Genomic DNA, 18,728 nt, shown 5'->3' with positions numbered 1-18,728 from the left:
TTTTAAAGCAGTAAAACTGTGCATTCAAAGACTCAAATTGCTCAATTATACAAATGTTTATAAATTTACATATCAATCAAGTTAGTTAGTTTTACCAGGGCTGCAGCATTTGGAACTGGTAATACTAAAATATCGGACAATATTTATTTTATTTCCTCATCCCTAGAGACCAGCAACGCCCATCTCTAATCTCTGAATTCGGCGTTTAAAAACAGACCGAAATTGTCGTTAATTTGTCGGTGCTTTGAGCCACAGAATCTCAAAAATGGGCCTTAAAGGTTGTGAAATACAATTGGACAACCCATGGAACACCTACTACGCCGGTCAGACGGTCAACGGCCAGGTGATATTCACATTTGACTCGCCCAAAAAAGTACGAGGTAAGTGCGAGTTAAATCACCTTAGAGGGCAGTGCAAGTAAATGTTAATTAAAAACCCAGCTGCGTTCTATGTATTACTCATAGAAGTGACGACACCTCTGTTTGGGTCAGTGATTAATTGGAGTTTGAGATATATATATAACCACATTCATCTACACACATATATTGTTTATGATGTGCAGTTGTTGTTATTTTTGTAAGTTCTAGAAATCCTTTTACAAAAAGCCGGTACCCACCCACAAATGTGTGTTGGCCCTTTAGTTTCCAAACGACCTTGTTTTCACATAAGTTGTGGTTATTGACCCTTCCAAGAAATGCACTTTCTCCTCTCCCCAGTTCGGCGATAACAAACTATAAATAGCTGCAAGTGTGAACACAAAAGAAAGTAAATAAATAGATCTAAAGGGAGGGGGAGTATGTAACCTATGAATGTGACAAACATTCCACAACACTCAAATTTTGAGGCCACCAAACACGGGCGAGCGATGCTGTCTGGTGGCGATGATGTCATCCGTTGAATATGCCGTGGCGAGCTTTTCATATTATTTATAGCTAAATTTAAAACGCGACGGTGACGTCGTAGATTGTCATTCAGTAAATACAGCTACTTGATTCCCGTAGGAATCATCATCCGGTTCCTGGGAGAAGCCAACACCGAGTGGACAGAGGAGAAGAGTGTGACCACCAGCGAGGGAAAGACGGAGAACGAGGTGACTCAGTTAAAGGGGCATGAAGAATACTTCAAGATCCAGTACTATCTGCTGGGCGGAAAGAACAGTAAGTACACAAAAACTGATCGGTGATTTTCTCAGATATTTCTTAAGGCGGCTAGGAGGTGTAGACGTCGGACTTGCGAATTGACACTTTGTAATTCAGATGTCTCTTTTTTTAATGTATATTTGCGTTACAAAGATCTAGTAAAGATTATAGAAAAATACAAGATCCAATGCTGTAAGACATCGTAGTAGTGCTGTTTCTTACAACTTTCCAAACTAAGCTTGGGACCGTCTTAGTCTTACAAATTAAAAAGCGATACTTTCTTAGAAACCTTAGATTGGAAGCTATAGAAATACAGAACTGGATAGGTTTGCATTTATAATACCCCTAGACTAAAAGGTTACATTGTGTTCGTCAAAAAATATATAACAGGTAAAAGGTAGCGTTCCCAAGCTAATAAAATATATGTATTCTGGTTTTAGGATCAAAATTACTTAAAGCCATAGTTTGAAAGGGGAAAAAGCTATTGTACTAATTTTTACCGGTGTCCTTGAGCATTTCTTATTAAACATCATAATCGTAATTGGGATTTTTACATCGCTTTTAAATCCAAATGCGAGCGTATCTAAAGTATTGGTCTTACTCGTTTCGATTAGTGCAAACAGAACTTGAAATTCAAACTGTGGTTACATTCCAAAACCCTAAAATTGTTGAAACTAAATTTGAAGATAGGCTATTAAGTTAAACGCATAAAATGTAATGGAAAATGAAAGTAAATAAACTTCTAATTAAAATGGATTGAAAATTATTATAAACGTTAAGCGGTCTTTTCCTTTTTTGGGCATTTCAAATAGCATTAAAAATGTATGCCCATAACTAAACAAATTATAATTAACTTATCTGTAAGTTTAGCAACGAATGCAATTTAAAGTTTAAGAAAGTTTAAATAAAAAGTTTGAAATGCATTAATCTTCTAAAAATCTTCCTCTCTTTTAAATAAATAGGTAGCTTAAAGTTTTGAATGCTCACTTAAAGACGTTAATTATAAATTTTAATTATTTAGGTTCTGAAACGGAGCTGCCGCCTGGCACACACACTTATCCATTCACCTGCGCCCTGCCGCCTAATCTTCCCTCTTCTTTTGAGGGTGAATTCGGACACGTGCGCTTCACCATAAAGGTTACGCTCGATCGTCCCTGGAAATTCGATCAGGACATGAAAATGGCTTTTACAGTTATAGCACCTGTTGATCTGAATCTGAATCCACGCGTCAAGGAACCGTTCAAGCTTGAGCTGGAAAAGTCCTTCTGCTGTTTTTGCTGTCGCTCGGGGCCGCTGGCAGTGATCACGAGCATACCGCAAACAGGATTCGTTTCTGGGCAGGTGCTGCCTATCACCTGCGAGGTGGACAACACCAGCAACGTGAATCTCACCGCAGTGAAGTTTGAACTGCGCAAGTTAGTCACCTTCCACACGAATCAGCCACGGAGCGAGAAGCGCGAGTCCAAGGTGATCATAGCCAACCTGAGTGTTGGTCCAGTCAACGGCGGCGAGTCGCACACGTTTACGCAGCAAATGGAAATACCGGCGCTGCCACCGACCAACCTTCTCAACTGCGGTATTATCGCTTTGGGCTACGACCTGCACGTGGAGTGCGATGTCAGCGGTCCGCACCGCAATCTTACCGGCAAGGTCCCAATTACCTTGGGCACCATTCCATTGGCGGGCGTAAGGCCTCCCACGCAGTTCACGGATGCTCCGTCGACCGGCCAGTCCGAGGATCCATCGCTGGCGCCCACACAGCCAGTAAGTCCGGCCAGTCCTCCGGGCGGCGATGGCGTGGGCGGTGCACTGGGCTGGAACGTGGCTGACAGCACTGGTGGTGGTGGCTCCCTGTATCCCAATATACGTGAGTATGAATCTATGATTCAGTCTATGAACAAAAAGACAGTGGAATCTTCTTATGTCTGAAAATTAAATCAAGCAGGCTAATTCCATTTTTATTTGTTATTTTCTAAAGACTTATAAAATTTTGTATTACTTTTTAGCGCCACCGCAGTTTGTGGAGACCCAGTACAAGGCGCCAACCATCGCTGGACGCGACGACTCCGAGCATACGCAGATAATGGGTGACGGAGCCTTCGCTCCCCGCTATCCGACCTTCCAGTTCAATAATGCCACTGCACCGCCAGCGAACCAGTGAACGAATCTCTGAACAATGATATTCTACAATAGTTTAACTCTAATAACTCGAACAACAAGAGTTGTACTCATTTTTTTCTAGCTACCCCTAGGTGATGTTAGATTTATGATATTGAAGGGGATCCTTTTCTTTCGTAATTTTGATCGGCTTGCATTTATTAAATGATAGCTTTCCGTCCAAAACGAAAGCCCAAATACAATAGTTGCAGTCAAAATAATACAAAGTTTCAACAGTGCTTAATACGTTATTGCAATTCAGATTTCTTTGTTAATTTCGTTATAGTATACATTTTTGATAATTAAATACATAAAATGTTTAATAAGAAGATTTTAATTAATCTTTCTTAAATCAAAACCAAAGGTGACATTTCGGTTATATCATGTAAACTTGTTTTTGTATATCCAAAAAACTTTTGCGCGTTAAAAGGAGATTTTAATCTCTATTGTTTTGACTGCATCTGAATAAATAATCGTATATACACGCACAATTTAGTCAATTCCGATTTAAAAATGCAATTGCGCTGCTCAAAATTATTTTTTCTCATTTTATAAGCCTGCAATAGTGCCTGAAACTGATGTACGACTATAATCGTAATAAAACACACAAATTGATGAAGAATTGTTACGAGGGCACAGCCAAAGACTTTAACTTTGAGGAGCTTAATTTATATCTGGAGATCTGAGAGTTTAGATCCACGGTACTTGTTGAACCTCTACTTCTTTTTCTTGCAGTACTCCTCCAGTTCCTTGGCCTTCTTTGCTTTTTTCTCGCACTTGCACTGCTCCTTAAGGGCTATTTTTATGCATTTGGCCTTTAGTGCCTTGATCTTCTTTTTCTTTTGTCTTATCTTGTTTTCGGCTATCTTCTTGCATATCTGGAAGAGTCGCTTGGGATCGGCCTTGGGTGGTGGAGGGGGTGGGGGTGTAGCTTTGGGTGCTGGCGGAGGCGGAGGAGCAGGTGTTCCACTGACCTCCTTTTTGATCTCTTTTTGGACCTCACTTTTGATCTCCTTGACGTCCTTTTTGACCTCTTTTTCTATCTCTTTTTTGATCTCATTGACGTCCTTTTTGACCTCTTTTTCGACCTCTTTTTTGATCGCCTTGACGTCTTTTTTGATCTCTTTTTCGACCCCTTTCTTTAGTTCCTTGACGTCCTTTTTGATCTCTTTTTCTACCCCCTTTTTGATTTCTTGTTTAACCTCCGCTTTTCCTACTGCGGAGGCTTTGTTCAAATCTTTTTTCTTGAACTCGAACTTGTATTTAGCACATACGTCGACTTCCTTTGGTTTTTCCTGTTTATTTATTTTTTCGCACATTTTCTTTCGGGCATTCAACTCGCTTTCGGCTCTTCTTTTTGCCTCCTGAGCCTCTCGACAAGCTTTAAGCCTGGCGGCTTCTTCCTTTTGGGCCTTTTCGCATTCTGCCTTCGCCTTGGCGGCCTCGTCCTTTTTGGCCTGTTGGCGGCACTTTTGGATTGCTGCAATTCTCTTGCACTCCTCTTTCATTTTCCTGAACTTGGCTTTTTCGGCAATAGCCTTGAGTCTTTTCTGAGCGGCCTGCGCTTTCATTCTTTGCTCCTTGGCCATTTTAGCGCACTGTCTCCTTAGCTCACATATATCTTCCTCGGGCGATTTGTTGGCCTCCTCCTCGGCCCGTCTTCTGGCCTCCTCTTCAGCCCGCTTTCTTTCTTCCTCGGCTCTCTTTCTGGCCTCTTCGGCTCTTCTGGCGCACTCTTCCCTTTCTTTCTGCTCGCGACAGGCTTTTTTGATGGCCTCTATTTTGGCCAACTTTTCACAGTTCATTTGATCGGCCAATTTCTGGATTTGTTTGTTCAGCTTTTCCAGCTCTTCGTCCTCATCTGGGCATTTCTTTTTCTTCTCGCCGCCTTCGTCCTCGCCACCTTCCTCTTCCTCCTCCACTTTCTGCTCCTCCTTCTCTTCCACTTCACTTTCTCCTCTTTCTTTTTTAATGCACTTCAGGCACTGCTCCATAGCCGCCATTTTCTGGCATTTCTTCGCCTTGGCCTCTTTTTTGCATTTTTTCATCGCAGCCATTTCCCTGCACTTTTTAAGCTTTTTCTCGGCTTTGAACTGCTTACACTGCTTCTTAAGCTTCTCCGTATCGTCTTCTCCATCATCACCTTTTTTTCCACCACCTTTGCCACACTTTTTCCGATTTTTTTTACCGACGCTCTTGCCTTCCCCACATACAGCACCGCACCCGTCGGCGGAGGAGGCTGTTTCCGGATAAACTTTCCGCTTCAAGGACATGTCAAGGTCGAAACACTCGTTTCTTAGGATCCTCTGCTTCAGCTGCTGCTCGAGATCTGCCAGGAACGCACATCGCAACGGCTGATCGGGTCGTGGGCAAGGAATATTACAAGTACCTAAAAATATAGAACACGTTTAAAGTGCGATATAAAACCAAAACTATGAGTATTATGTCGCCATATATTGGTAATGGTTAACTTGAAATATAAAAGCTTTCCTATTAATAACCCACCTTCCTGGGAGATCAACTCGTTTCGCAGCTTCAGCAGTGCTCTCCTAAAGTCCTGATTTGATTTTTGCACAGCTTTCAGGTCGTCATTTAGCTTAGCCACGTGATATATCTGCATGCATCTGCAACAATTGCAGGCACGGAAGCAAGCATCCGGGTAGTGGCACAAAGCCAGTGAGGCTCGTTTTAACATACTTTCCTTAATTTAAGTCCTAAAAGTCAACGGATAATTTTAAAGCCAAAAGAGTTAAAACGCAAAAGCTATACAAATTCTGACCCGATCTGCGCCATTATACTCCATAAACTGGGCCTGTAAAAAATGGGCCTGTATTTGACGTTATTATCACAGTGAGCCTGTGGAATTTACAAATCAGATTTTACCCGTGGGTTTCATAGAGTCAGTTGGCTTTGGGGTTACCCAATTCCAAGCACTTTTTGCTGATGCCGAAAATTGCCTTACTGATATAATTCAATGTAACGATTGATCTTCAGGTTAAAAAAAAGACTCATTTAGGGGACGATGTTGCAATCTTGGTAAAATTTGCTTTGCTGCGTGCATATCTCCATCTCCGTCGCACTGATCTTAGCTGAGTAACGGGTATCTGATAGTCGAGACCGTCGACTATAGCATTCATTCTTGTTTTTCCCCTCACAACCAAATCCCGGATCCGCAACTGTTGTATTTAGATTCTTGATCGGGGTCCCTAGCCGAGTCGATCTCGGACACTAGAATGTTGGGATTAAGCATATAGACTCTAGGGGTTGTTTCAGAAATTTAAACTGGTTTTATTGATCAATACTTTTCAAAGTGGTGAGAATAGTACCAATCCCATTATTATTTTAAAAGTTTTTACTAAGTAAAACAGGCTTTGGCATGGTTAAAGGTACCACTACCCTTCGCAAATGAGATGCTGCGAAATTGTATTTTTAATTGAAATTTAAAACAGGTACGATCTCTTTTGTTAAATTATTTGCCAGACCCCATAAAGTCTATATATTCTTGATCAGGCTCACCAGCCGAGTCGATATAGTCATGTCCTTCTGTCTGTCCGTCCGTATTAACGCTGATATCTCAGATACCATAAAGGCTATAAAGTTGGGGTTTTGCATGTAGATTCTTGATCTTAAATGCTTTGATTATCAATGTCCAACTGCATGTCAAAAATTTTTCAATTCGGTCTATTCACTAAACAGTTATAAGCACATTAAGTGTGCAATCTTGGGAACGGACGCTTATAACTTGTACATATATCCCTATTTCCCTCGCACTCCTTGACTGCTCTCAGTCCAGGGTTCAGGGTGCTCGAATATCCCTCTGAATGCCTAAATGAGGTTAAGGTTATACCGAGTGTAAATACTTTTAGAATACTTTATTTACAACAGAACCTAAAAGTAAAAAAAAAAAAATTTCTTTCTGCATACTTCTGCCTTTTTTCGAGCTGAAATATCCAGAAATAGGTGTTTAAAAATATTGATTGAATTTGCCGTTAAGTCCGCGTTGAGTTCGGTTGATTACTTTTTCTTGCGATTGTCCTTTTGAGGTGTTTTGGACTTTTGTGCTTTTTGAGCCTTCTTCCTGCATTTCTCTTTCTCGGCCAGTTTTCTGCATTTTTCCTTCTCGGCAAATTTTTTGCACTTTTTTATCATTTTTTTCATCTTTGCCTTCTCGGCCATTTTCTTGCATTTTTCTTTTTTGGCTATTTTCTTGCACTTTTTATCCCAATCAATTTTCTTTACATCACACGGATCCACTTTTTTACAGGGATCTTCCTTCTCGCAAGGATCCTTTTTTTTTGGTTTCTTAGCGCAAGGATCTTTTTTTGGGCAGGGATCTTTTTCCGCGCAAGGATCTTCCTCCTCACAAGGATCTTTTTTCTCGCATTTATCCTTTTTCTTGCCCTTATCTTTTTTGTTCAGTTCCTTGCACATCTTTTTAAGTTTATCTTTTTCACACTTTTCCCTTGCCGCCAGTTCCCTGCACTTCTTTTTTATTTTTTCCTTTTCGGACTTCTCTTTTTGGGCCAGTTCCTTGCAGACCTTCTTTACATCGCTATCATGACCTTTCATGGTGATCTCTTTGACCAGCTTCTGACACTCTCTTTTCATCTTTTCGAAATCTACATTCTTTTCTTCTTTTAACCATCGGTTTAAGCCGATCCGTTGGTCCTTTTGTCGCTCCAGATCGTCTAGGAAATGTCGTTGCATCGGGTTGGCGAGTTCAGAACATTCTTGTTCCTGGACGTGGATGACACCGATCGAGCCGTCGCCGAATCTTTTAGGCCTCTGACTAAAAAGTCCATCGGGATTACAGATGTCTAAGCCATGAAATATTATTACCATTGTTACGAGAGTTATAAGATCAGGACATACCTTCATTTTGTATATTTGCAAGGACCTTGAGGTGGTGGGTGCGAAAAAAGGAAGAGTGTGTGCACCGACTTAGAATTAACGCGGATTTCTTAAACATTTCAAGGAAAATTTTTAACGTTTGTAGCCAAAAGTCACATGAAATTTTGAAAAAGGAACTACAAATATTTGATGTTTAGACTATAGGTAAAGGGACTTAACTGAATTATAAATCGAAGAACTCATATTACTTGGGAATCAGTCTGACGTTAACACCAAAGGTAAATTTCTAATATTTAAAAATATCCAATAACAGAATGAATGCTAATGCAATGCATCATATCGAAGTTCACGGATACTGATATATGGAGAAATAATATTCCCAAAACTCAATAATTGAGTATTTATATTTTAATATTACAGGTAGGAAGCGTTTTATCAGGCTAGCCAAGACACTCGTCGGTTTGACCTTATGCTAAGTATTTCAATAATCGGTTAAAATGATTAGTTTATTAACCAGTACAACATTGCGTTTAAATTGTAAGACTTTTTAATGCCAAACTAAGGGTATAACAAGCATTAAGTTCACTTCCCTTCAGTTCACTTCGCTCAATTGACCACAATAGCCAATGGATTTTAGAAATAAAACCCCACCACACCGATTCAAAACTATTTAAAAACGTTTGTCAATATAATCGTTTAATCCGCGTTAACTGAGATCGGTCATTTACTTTTTCTTGCATTTATCTTTTTTCGCCAACTTCTTGCATTTTTCTTTCTCAGCCATCTTTTTGCACTTTTTCATCATTTTCTTCATTTTTTCTTTCTTTGCCAGTTTTTTGCACTTTTCCTTTTGAGCCATTTTCTTGCACTTCTTTTTTAGATCACCGCCGTCCTTTTTCTTGCAGGGATCCTCCTTTTTCTTTTTGCATGGATCTTCCTTTTTCTTGCAAGGATCTTTTTTCTTTTTGCATGGATCCTCTTTTTTCTTTTTGCATGGATCCTTCTTCTTGCAAGGATCTTTCTTCTTTTTGCATGGATCCTCTTTCTTTTTGCAGGGATCCTCTTTCTTTTTGCAAGGATCCTCTTTCTTTTTGCAAGGATCCTCTTTCTTTTTGCAAGGATCCTCTTTTTTCTTTTTACAGGGATCCTCTTTTTTCTTGCAAGGATCCTCTTTTTTCTTTTTACAGGGATCCTCTTTTTTCTTGCAAGGATCCTTTTTCTTTTTGCAAGGATCGTCTTTTCCCTTTTTCGCCATTTCCTTACACTTCTTTTTTAGTTTCCTCTTCTCACATTTTTCCCTTTCTGCCAGCTCCTTGCACCTTTTCTTTAATTCTTTCTTCTTGCACTTCTCTTTTTCAGCTAGTTTCTTGCAAGCCTCTTCAATGTCGCCATCTTTACCAGCTATGGAGATTTCTTTCGCTAGCCTCAGACATTCCTTTTTCAACTTTTCGAGATCCTCTTGCTTTTCTTCTTTAAGGCACTGATTCGATTCGATCCTTTGGGATTTTTGATTCAGATCCTCTAGGAATTGTCGTTGCATCGTGGTTGCAAGTTCAGAAAAATCTTTCTCCTGGACGTTAATTATCGAACCGTTACCGAATCTTTTGCGACTCCGATTAAAAAGGCCATCGGGATTGGAGATGCCTATGACAGAAACAAAGGGTTTTACCATTATTGTAATCAGAAACGTAAGCTCAATACCAACCTTCCTTTTTTAAGTTTGCAAGAACATTGAGATGGTGAGACCGTATAAAGGTGGGCTTTACGCATCTCCTGCAAAAGCAGTCCTTCGCACATCGACCTAGAATTAACGCGGATCTTTTAAACATTTTGATACAATTTTATACTTTTCTAGAAAAAAGTTAACACGGAATTTTGAAAAAAACACCTCAAAAAATGTATGCTGCTTAGACTGTGAAAACAAGGCCTAAACTGAATTTTATATGTTACATATCTCCCAATATATTTGAAATTTCACTGACATTAATATCGAAGATAACCCGGGGATATCAAAGATCGAAACAGAGTAAGAAATCATGTTAGTGTCCTTAACGTGTCCATTGAAAATCCATAGTTGAGTTTAGTGATGGTCAGTTGAGACCGACTGAAACAGGGTATCGATCCTCAATTGCAATCAGTAGGTCCTTGTAAACAGAGATCCTTGAGTAATCCTACTCCTATTAGCACTCTGGCAACCAACTTAAAAGCAGAACTTATCAAAAAACGAAAAAAAAGTGGTCAGCCAAATTTAAAAAATAAAAAACAGCAGGACAAAAGTTGTACTTAATTGAAATGTCTTGATTACCTAATTAGATTGTGCAACAGTCTTTTGTGCTGAGTCACTTTTTTCGCTATAGCATTTGACCTTTCAAACTTCTTTATGAGTACACCTAAAAATGTAGTGTTATTTATATGAGAAATTAATTTTAAGTAATTGCAAAGAGAACATGGCCAATGATTAAAAAAAGTTATATTGTATTCGTTCCTATCTCGTTCGGATCCTATCTTAAGGGGCAAGGATAGTTTGTGACCCTAGCGACTAAACGGCTTTAAGTGAAGATAACTTAGAACACTAGGGGGCGACAGTAACAATTTGATTTTTTAACGCCATCAATTGACATCAATGTCACATTTGATAAAATATCTTTATTCTGTTCGACAAACTTTATTGGACATCGGTTTTTTTCGCAACAACTCAAAACACTCACTGTGTTAATAATTGAAGGTAATATTTGATATTACGGATTTGGTGGGGGGATCTATCCCCTAATCCCTCCCATGGGTCCGGGCATGGTATTGATTAAACATACATATTAACACACTTGCAGCGCAAATGCTTTTTACATAATTTTGGTATATATTTAAGTGGGCAAGTCAAATTTTTTTTACGCCAATCGATCGGTATTTGTGGAACCAATTAATTTCATTAAAAAGTTGTATTCTACAATCAATACTGTGGGCACCACCGTTTTTGAAGGTTTGTTATATTTAGTCGTCACCTTGTTTATAAAAACGTGCGAGAATCTGCATGCCTAATCCGAAATGGGTAGCTTTTATGGTTTCTGGGATCTCGGCATTCATACGGACGTACGGACAGTTAGTTTTGGGTGGATTGTGGACGTTAGAGTGGGAACGCCGAATAAAATCGAATAAATATAAAATGTCAACCATCTAGCTCATATAGTTTCTGAGATCACAGCGCTTACACTGACTGACATGGCTAGATCCATTTTGCTGGCGGTCTTCATCAAGAACATATATACTTTATAGGGATTCGCTTTCTACTACCTGTTTTATACTTTTTACCCGCATAAAGTTCGAGTAACGGGTATAAATATAAGAATTCTCAACACTGTAAATTATTGAAATAAGACCATCTCCATGTTCAATACCCATTTATTTTATTTGTTCAATAAGTCATTTTATTGCCAATAAATTATATTAGTTAACCAAGTCCTAAATCCTTTACTAGAAGATGTTTCTATATTATTAGTAGCTCCGCATTGATTTGACCAGATCCAGTACTATGTTAAATTCCAGAAAGTCATCAGATCAACCCCCTTTCATGTGGTCTCAAGATTCAGTCAAACCTGGTATCCAGTTATCGTATCGACATCTCCGTGCTCATATTGGCAAGATTGGCAGATTATTTGACTTTGTTCGAGTTGTTTGCCGCCTCTGGAATAATAGAAAACTGTGCCCCATCGGTTAGAGATTTTAGTCTTGACCTACAAACAACCTAGGTCGCCTCCCAGAGTTTTGTTTATACTTCTGAATGCTTTCATTGCATGGTTGTGTAGTCGCTAAATTGTTACTATCAAAGTTGAGCCGACGCTGATTTGCGACACCTTATCAGACCCCAGGGTGGTATAAAATTTTAATTGACTCTGAATAATTCCCTCGTTTCTTACGATGTCGTGCGAAATGGAGCTAATCTACAATATATACTACAGTTAGCTGGGCGTCAATCACCTCGATATGACATTCAAAAAGGTCTCTGATAATAGTACGCTGTATATTTCCGTTCCGATTGCTCCCAAAATTGGTAGAAGAATTAAGTTCGGTGGCACTTTTAGCACTACCAAGTATTAAAAGTAAAGTAAAATTGATATTTTATTGCCACACTCGGAAAAAACACCGTGCTTAAATCAATTACAAACAATTTTCATCTAAGAACGATTCATGCTTAACATTTTAAGATCGTTCTTACTGGAAAGTTTTTAAATTGAGCACAATTTGGATTTAAATAACGATCAACTCTAAAAATTCCCAGCTGTTTATTCGGAAAGTGCTCAGTATATAAGGCGGCTAAAAACACACGGGGTTAAACAAACAATATACGAACAAATAACCTACTAAGGTATCTACACCTTATAACCAATTAATTAATTTGAGTGTACCCTAGTTTGGCTAGGTCTGATAGTTTCACATCTATATGCTGAAGACTGTCGTCAAGCGCTATCGGTTCAGCGAACCCAAAACTTACCCAGAGATGGCGGCAAAAGCGCGATACGCTGTTGGAGAAGTGACGACTGCCGCAGTCGTCGTCGTCGTCCTTTTCCTTCGTGAGCTCCTTGAGTCGTTTCATCTTCTTGGCACACTCCTCGGATCCGCCCAGGATCTTGATCTTCCTGGTCTGTTGCTTTTCCCGCAGAAGCTCTCGCGGCGACTTTTTGGGTGAAGAGCATTCGGGCGAGCCTCCTTTTATCTCAGTGTCATCATTCTTGGCAAAAAGTTCAAGTGTCGGGGGTTCCAGCACGGGTTGTTGCAGGCAAATTACTACAGGGGATTCTTCCTGTGGATCCATTTTATCTTCATGCACTTCACTTAGTATTTCGTTGGCCGATTCCCGACTGACGAATGTCCTATACCCAACTTTTGTCCTTAGAACCTTGGTTTTATTGTGATAGGTCTGCATTGGAGATGTAACCATTGAGCTGGTGCTCAGGTGACGTCGACCTGTATAGGAGGACATTTGGCGCTTGCCCTCGTTGCTCTTGCCCCTGCCCAAGATCTTGTCGAAGAGGTGTTGAAAGAAACTCTTCTCGGCTTGCGGTTTTAGCGTCGGTTGCGCCGTCGCTGGTATCTCCCCTGTAGCTTTGTCTAGCAACTTGAGGGCCAGTTCCCCATCATCCAGCTGCGGCTTTTCTTTTTTCGGCTGACTTTGTTCCAGTGGAGGTTTTTCGTCGACCTTAGTTTTGGTTTCATCCATTGCCGTGGGTGCCTTGACTTTGTTTTCATCCGCTGCCGTGGGTGCCTTGACTTTGGCTTCCTCCTTCTTGGGCTTGACCTCTGGAGCCTCTAAGCTAGGACTGGGCTCCTCGATATCTTCAAGATCGGCTTTGCCCGATTCCACAGGAGCTGGGGAGGAAACCTCCGGGGCTATTGGGTCGTACAAATCACTGGGTGTTAGCTCAGATGTCGTTTCTACTTTGCTTTTGGTCTTTGAATCCATTTTTTCAAATCTTTGTGGTTTTTGGGCAGACTTCATGAAAGACGAAACTTTCTGTGCTAGATCAAATTTTTTCTGTTCATCATTCTTCTCATTCTTGTTTTCGCTTTCTTTTGACTCGCCCTGCTTATTCTGTTTGTCACTGCTTTCATCTCGAATAGTCGAATCCAAGTTACTAAGTTTTGCGAAATAATCTTCGTTGTGCTTGTCTTTCGTTCTCTGAGCATCAACATATTCCTCTTCTCGGATCGTCGAGTCTAAGTCGCCAAGTTTAGTAAAGGTATCTTCTGTTTTGTTGCCCGAGTCAGTGCTATCGAGGTGTCCTTTCTCATTTATGGTACCTCCTCCTTTTTTATCGGACCTTGATGAAAGCATGGCCAAAACATCCGATTGATTATTCTTAGTGGCTGAAGAGAGTTCTGACAGTGTCTTGCAAGAACCCGGCCCATCATTAAATCTTTCTAGTGTGTTGAACAATTCTCTGACTCTGCCTTCCTCAATTTTAGCCTGGTCACTTTCATTGTCTTCCTTAAACATTGCGACTATTTCCTCTGTGGTCTGACCTTTACGCTTGTCCTGATCAATGACACTACTTTTATTACTCGTCGCGTTTAGTACTGCATTTGAATTCTTGGAATCGACCGATGAAGAATTTTTCGTTAAAGGAGGCTGACCTAGAATAAATTCAGTGGGCTTAGTTGCTTTACTGGCGACATCAAACTGAGTATTTTTATTAGACTTAAGTTCGGATGAAGGAACTGGTTTGACGGTTTTCTTAAACGCAGTTGGAGCTTCATTCTCGGGGACGATTTTTAATGGCAATGGCAATCTTGGGCTTTTGGTTGGCTCTATTGCGGTAATATTTTTGCCAGAGGGATGTGAAATGGTATTGGAAGACCTTGAGTTCTTAGGTACCCATATGTTATTTTCCTTTACCAGCGTTTCTATGAAATAAACCTTCCTTTCGTTATTACGTTCTGAGGGTGCCGAAATAGCCCCTGATGTTTTGGTTTCGTTAGCAGATGCGGCCTTTTTGCCTGCCAACTTAAAATGCTCCACCCATTTCTGGATGACATCTCTGTTAGCCGGCTTTTCCTTGACAGCGTCGACTTTTCCGAATCTCTTTTCTTGAACTTTATCTAACAGCTGGCCAAATTCTTCACTTCTGTCTTTAAGTGTTTCTAAATCGACTTTGATCCCAGAAATCTTGTTTTCCCCAGGCATATTAAAAGTGGTGCTCGTAGCCCCTTCACAAGTTCTTGTTTTACTGTTTTTTGGCTCAGAACTTCCTTTTAAACTTTCAGTCTGAGCACTTGCCTTTTCAGTTTGGGGTTTGGCCAATGGACTGGTCATAACTTTAAGATCAAGGCTCCCACCTAAATCAGAAGACTTAGAAGCCGGTCTCGGATTTGACTTGGTTGAAGGCTGAGATTCTTTCGACTGGATCCTATCTTTTGATTTAGACGGGTTCGAGTCTTTAGACTTTATCTCAAATGGAGTTACAAAGGAACTTCGCTGCGACAGCAACTCTGGAGACCTCGTAACACCTTGAGAATTTTTATTAGTTGTGGGCGAGTCCACGGATTTGAGCTCTGCTTTAATTGGAGAAAAGGTTTGTTGATTAGGCTGTTCAATAATTTCAGATATGGATGCTGTGAGGGACTTGAGCTCAGATTCAATTGCCAATAAGTTTTCAAATTTGGGATCATCTTTTGATTCAGCGGCTGATAACGAATGATACTTGGGGCTTTCTATAAGATCAATTACGGTAGATGTTGGAAAAATCTGAGACTCAGATTTTGTTTCGAAGTCTGCAGGGTAAAGGTTTGGGGCTTAGCCTTTTGAATACTCATCCTAGCATTGCTCACCTTTAGTTTCTGTTATCTTAACGGGAGACCCTAACTCAACCACCTTGTCTTCAAAGCTCTCATTTTTCCCAAAAACATTGTCCGGAGATCCCGATAAATCTTGGTTGTCTGAGCTGCAGACAATAGTGTGTGGGTTTGGGGGCTTGACCTCCGCAGGCGAGGGCTGTGAGCGATGTGGCTGATCCTGGATGGGCAGTACCTTTGGCCGGACCTCGTTGGGCGACTCGGGTCTTTGCTCTCCAGGAGCCTTGGGACGATCAGGAGGCGCTGCTGTCGTCTCCAATCCACCAGCACTGTGGCCTGGCTCTTTGGTTTGATCCTTCACCTCATACGGGCTCTGCCTCTCGCCGGAACCTCCGGATCGCGAGGAGCTGCTGTGCCGCCGGCGTCGTTGGTGCAGTGGCGCCAAGGACGGATGAAGGCTGAGGGGTCGGTAGGAGGAGCGCAGCAGACCGAGGCAGTGGGTGGTTCGGCGACAGGCCGCGATACCGCCGAAAACGAAGCCGGCCATCTGGTTGCTGAAAAAAGGGGGTCGACTGATACACTACCGGGAACTCGACGAATTTGGTTTTTTTAAAATACTGGGTGTCCAAAAGTTAGATTTTGACTAGAGCCTGTGTATTGAATATAGTCGCAACAGTGTACTGTGTTTTCTATGCTACATATATTTATCGGCTTATACAAGTGTTTAGAATTTTTGAAGATTGTTGGTGTCCCTGGGCTGCACGTGGATCATCACCTTGATGGCGCCACCCAGTCCCTTTCGCGAGGTCTCGAACGCCTTTGCCGTTTCCTTAATGTCAAAATGATGGGTCACCAGTCGCTTCACGTTCACCCTTCCAGATGCTACGAGGGCCAGAGCAGCGGCATAGCTGAAAGGATTCAAGGTTAATCAAAGGATCTTTTTCAGGAACTCCACACTTACTCGTTGCAGTAGCGGAAAACTCCACGTATATCCACTTCACGGGCCAGGGCATTGATCAGAGGCAACTTGACCTCAGCAGCTCCCATGCCCACCACCACAACTATTCCTCCGGATCGAGTGGCCTGCAAAGGAATCGCAAATTAAACTCTACAGTTCAGCTTGACCCTGCTAGATGACCTACAAAGATGGCCAGGCGGGCACTGCTCTCTGCACCACAGCAATCGACCGACTTGTCCGGCTGACCGCCCATCTTTTGGCGGACGAGCTCCGCTGTCTCCTCGGCGGTTTGGTCCCGCTTCAGCAGAAGCGTGTGGGTGGCGCCCAGCTCCTTGGCCACATCCAGGCGCTGTTGCAGCAGATCCGTGATCAGGATCTCTGAGGCACCCATGGCTTGAGCTGCCTGCAAGAGAAAGAGAATGTATGATTTCATTATTGGACCTCAATGTTAGGTTACGTGGCCCAGATTACTTTTAAGCTTACCAAGTGTTTAAATCAATCACAAAATAATTAGAAATGTAAAAAAGTAGTTAAATAATCAAAATAATTTCCTAATTTGTTAAATTTAGATGCAAAATAGGAAGTTAAGTAAGGTTAACATACCATCAGTGTGACCAGGCCGATGGGTCCTGCTCCCAGGATGAGAACTTTGGAGCCCAGGGTGACCTCCGCCCGTTTGCAGGCATGTACGCCCACAGACAGCGGTTCGAGCAGGGCGCCCTCCTCCATGCTGACGTGGTCAGGCAGCTTGAAGCAAAAGTCCGCCGGATGCTTGTAGAAGCGGGTGAGGTTGCCGTCGTAGGGGGGAGTGGCGCAGAAGACCATCTCGGGACAAAGGTTGTACTTGCCCTCCTTGCAGTGGGCGCAGTAACGGCAGGGTACTCCCGGCTCGATGGCCACACGATCGCCGACCTTCAAGGTGGTCACCTTCTTGCCCAGCTTCGTCACCACGCCAGCGGATTCATGGCCAATAATCATCGGCTTGGTCAGCACAAAGTCTCCAATTCGTCCGTGGGCAAGGTAGTGCACATCAGAGCCGCAAATGCCGACACTGTCCATGGCCAGCAGAACCTCTAGATAGGGGAAAATAACAGAAAAACTATGTTGAGCACTGTTGACTTTATATAACTAATATATTAATAAATAATATTATTAAATATTTTCGTGTAATCATGTAAATTTAACCTTGAATCGTTTTTTTAAGGCAGTGGGACATGAATCTGATAGCTTATCAGTGATAAGAAATACTATATGGACCTGAACGTGTAACTTGTGAAAAACACGAACGGAAAGTTTATTTTCGTAACTTAAATTAAATCACAGTCATACACAACTTACCATCATCGGCTATCTCTGGAATAGGACGTTGTTCCTATTTAGAAGATTAGGTATGCTGAGAAAATGAACGCGTCATCATCCTTTTTAAGCTTACCAATCGCATGTCCTCAATGCCATGCAGCACTGCCGTAAGATTATCCTTTGCCATTTCCTTGCTTCGATCGAACTAAATATGCGCACCAATAACCAGACGCTTGAAAAGCAGATTCGCAACTGAATTAAACATTTTAAACCTTACACTAGTGGACCTCTCGATTCGCGGTTATCAGTTATCAGTCTCTGTGACGTAGGAGACGCTGATAGCGATAGGAATTTAATCGACTCAACACCCACCCTCATTTAAGGTCAAATACTATCACTACTTGAACACAGCTGTTTTCATGTGTTTGTTTACATTTGTAGTGCAGTGTAGTAAAGTGGTACTCTGGATTTGACTAGGACAGAGATAAGAATTTTAGTCACTTTATAATATTTGTTATCTATATCAAGATTAACTTTGTATATAACTTACTTAATTTGTTGACTAGTTCTATTTGAAAATGTAAGTTATGTAACATGTACTTACATTTTATTATACGATTTGTCATTTGGCTGAATGTAATTTTGTAAGCACCAGATGTGGCCGGTGTTCATATATTGAATCTTGAATCTTGATTAAAGCTATCATCGGAGCGGCAAGGTTAAGGTCGGGCTTACCTATGTATATATACAGCGCTTGAAAAAACATAGGTGTAAGTTGATTTTATTGTATGTTATCAAGTTACCCAGTACGGTCTTATTTAATGGCAAGACCCTACTTAAAATCCATTACGTCCACTTGGCGTATGAGTAATATTGTAGACAATAACTAAACATTTGAAGGTATTGTTATTTAAAGGAACTTTTTTTAGTTAACTTAAACAAATATGCTTTATGAGAAAGTGTACATTCTTAAATATGATTTATAATGGTGCTTCAGACTAGATACCCATATTTTTCTTAACTTAAGATAACTCTGCGTA

The 18,728-nt window shown here is 41.1% G+C and overlaps 6 protein-coding genes across 6 annotated transcripts; 1 reads left to right on the top strand and 5 right to left on the bottom strand.

The window, feature by feature from the left end:
• Positions 1-164: 164 nt before the first annotated feature.
• On the top strand, positions 165-3,924 carry LOC108017132 (arrestin domain-containing protein 17). Its single transcript, XM_017084110.4, has 4 exons — positions 165-380; positions 1,002-1,157; positions 2,161-3,006; positions 3,146-3,924. Exons 1-4 carry the CDS (start codon positions 266-268, stop codon positions 3,298-3,300), a joined length of 1,272 nt encoding a protein of 423 aa, XP_016939599.4. The 5' UTR covers positions 165-265; the 3' UTR covers positions 3,301-3,924.
• Mst84B (Male-specific transcript 84B) lies at positions 3,908-6,112 on the bottom strand. The gene is made up of 2 exons (XM_017080138.4): positions 5,802-6,112; positions 3,908-5,685 (listed from the first exon to the last, which is right to left on the bottom strand). Exons 1-2 carry the CDS (start codon positions 5,989-5,991, stop codon positions 4,013-4,015), a joined length of 1,863 nt encoding a protein of 620 aa, XP_016935627.4. The 5' UTR covers positions 5,992-6,112; the 3' UTR covers positions 3,908-4,012.
• A 1,116-nt stretch (positions 6,113-7,228) lies between these two features.
• djl (don juan like) lies at positions 7,229-8,411 on the bottom strand. The gene is made up of 3 exons (XM_065865537.2): positions 8,169-8,411; positions 7,807-8,113; positions 7,229-7,758 (listed from the first exon to the last, which is right to left on the bottom strand). The coding sequence occupies exons 1-3, from the start codon at positions 8,263-8,265 to the stop codon at positions 7,311-7,313; spliced, it is 852 nt and encodes a 283-aa protein (XP_065721609.2). The 5' UTR covers positions 8,266-8,411; the 3' UTR covers positions 7,229-7,310.
• A 411-nt stretch (positions 8,412-8,822) lies between these two features.
• dj (don juan) lies at positions 8,823-10,108 on the bottom strand. The gene is given in 3 exon segments (XM_070996801.1): positions 8,823-9,209; positions 9,411-9,791; positions 9,853-10,108. Coding segments are annotated over 3 exon segments (843 nt in total). The 5' UTR covers positions 9,977-10,108; the 3' UTR covers positions 8,823-8,871.
• A 1,421-nt stretch (positions 10,109-11,529) lies between these two features.
• LOC108014111 (cylicin-1) lies at positions 11,530-16,116 on the bottom strand. The gene is made up of 5 exons (XM_070996800.1): positions 15,468-16,116; positions 13,405-15,410; positions 13,078-13,371; positions 12,634-12,942; positions 11,530-11,841 (listed from the first exon to the last, which is right to left on the bottom strand). The coding sequence occupies exons 1-5, from the start codon at positions 15,976-15,978 to the stop codon at positions 11,794-11,796; spliced, it is 3,168 nt and encodes a 1,055-aa protein (XP_070852901.1). The 5' UTR covers positions 15,979-16,116; the 3' UTR covers positions 11,530-11,793.
• On the bottom strand, positions 16,110-17,968 carry Sodh1 (Sorbitol dehydrogenase 1). The gene is made up of 6 exons (XM_017080137.4): positions 17,822-17,968; positions 17,728-17,761; positions 16,993-17,462; positions 16,574-16,792; positions 16,393-16,514; positions 16,110-16,339 (listed from the first exon to the last, which is right to left on the bottom strand). Exons 1-6 carry the CDS (start codon positions 17,873-17,875, stop codon positions 16,156-16,158), a joined length of 1,083 nt encoding a protein of 360 aa, XP_016935626.3. The 5' UTR covers positions 17,876-17,968; the 3' UTR covers positions 16,110-16,155.
• Between the last annotated feature and the right edge of the window lie 760 nt (positions 17,969-18,728).

Source organism: Drosophila suzukii, chromosome 3 (assembly GCF_043229965.1).
Source record: "Drosophila suzukii chromosome 3, CBGP_Dsuzu_IsoJpt1.0, whole genome shotgun sequence".
Taxonomy (NCBI): domain Eukaryota; kingdom Metazoa; phylum Arthropoda; class Insecta; order Diptera; family Drosophilidae; genus Drosophila; species Drosophila suzukii.
This window is presented reverse-complemented; position numbering and strand designations above follow the sequence as displayed.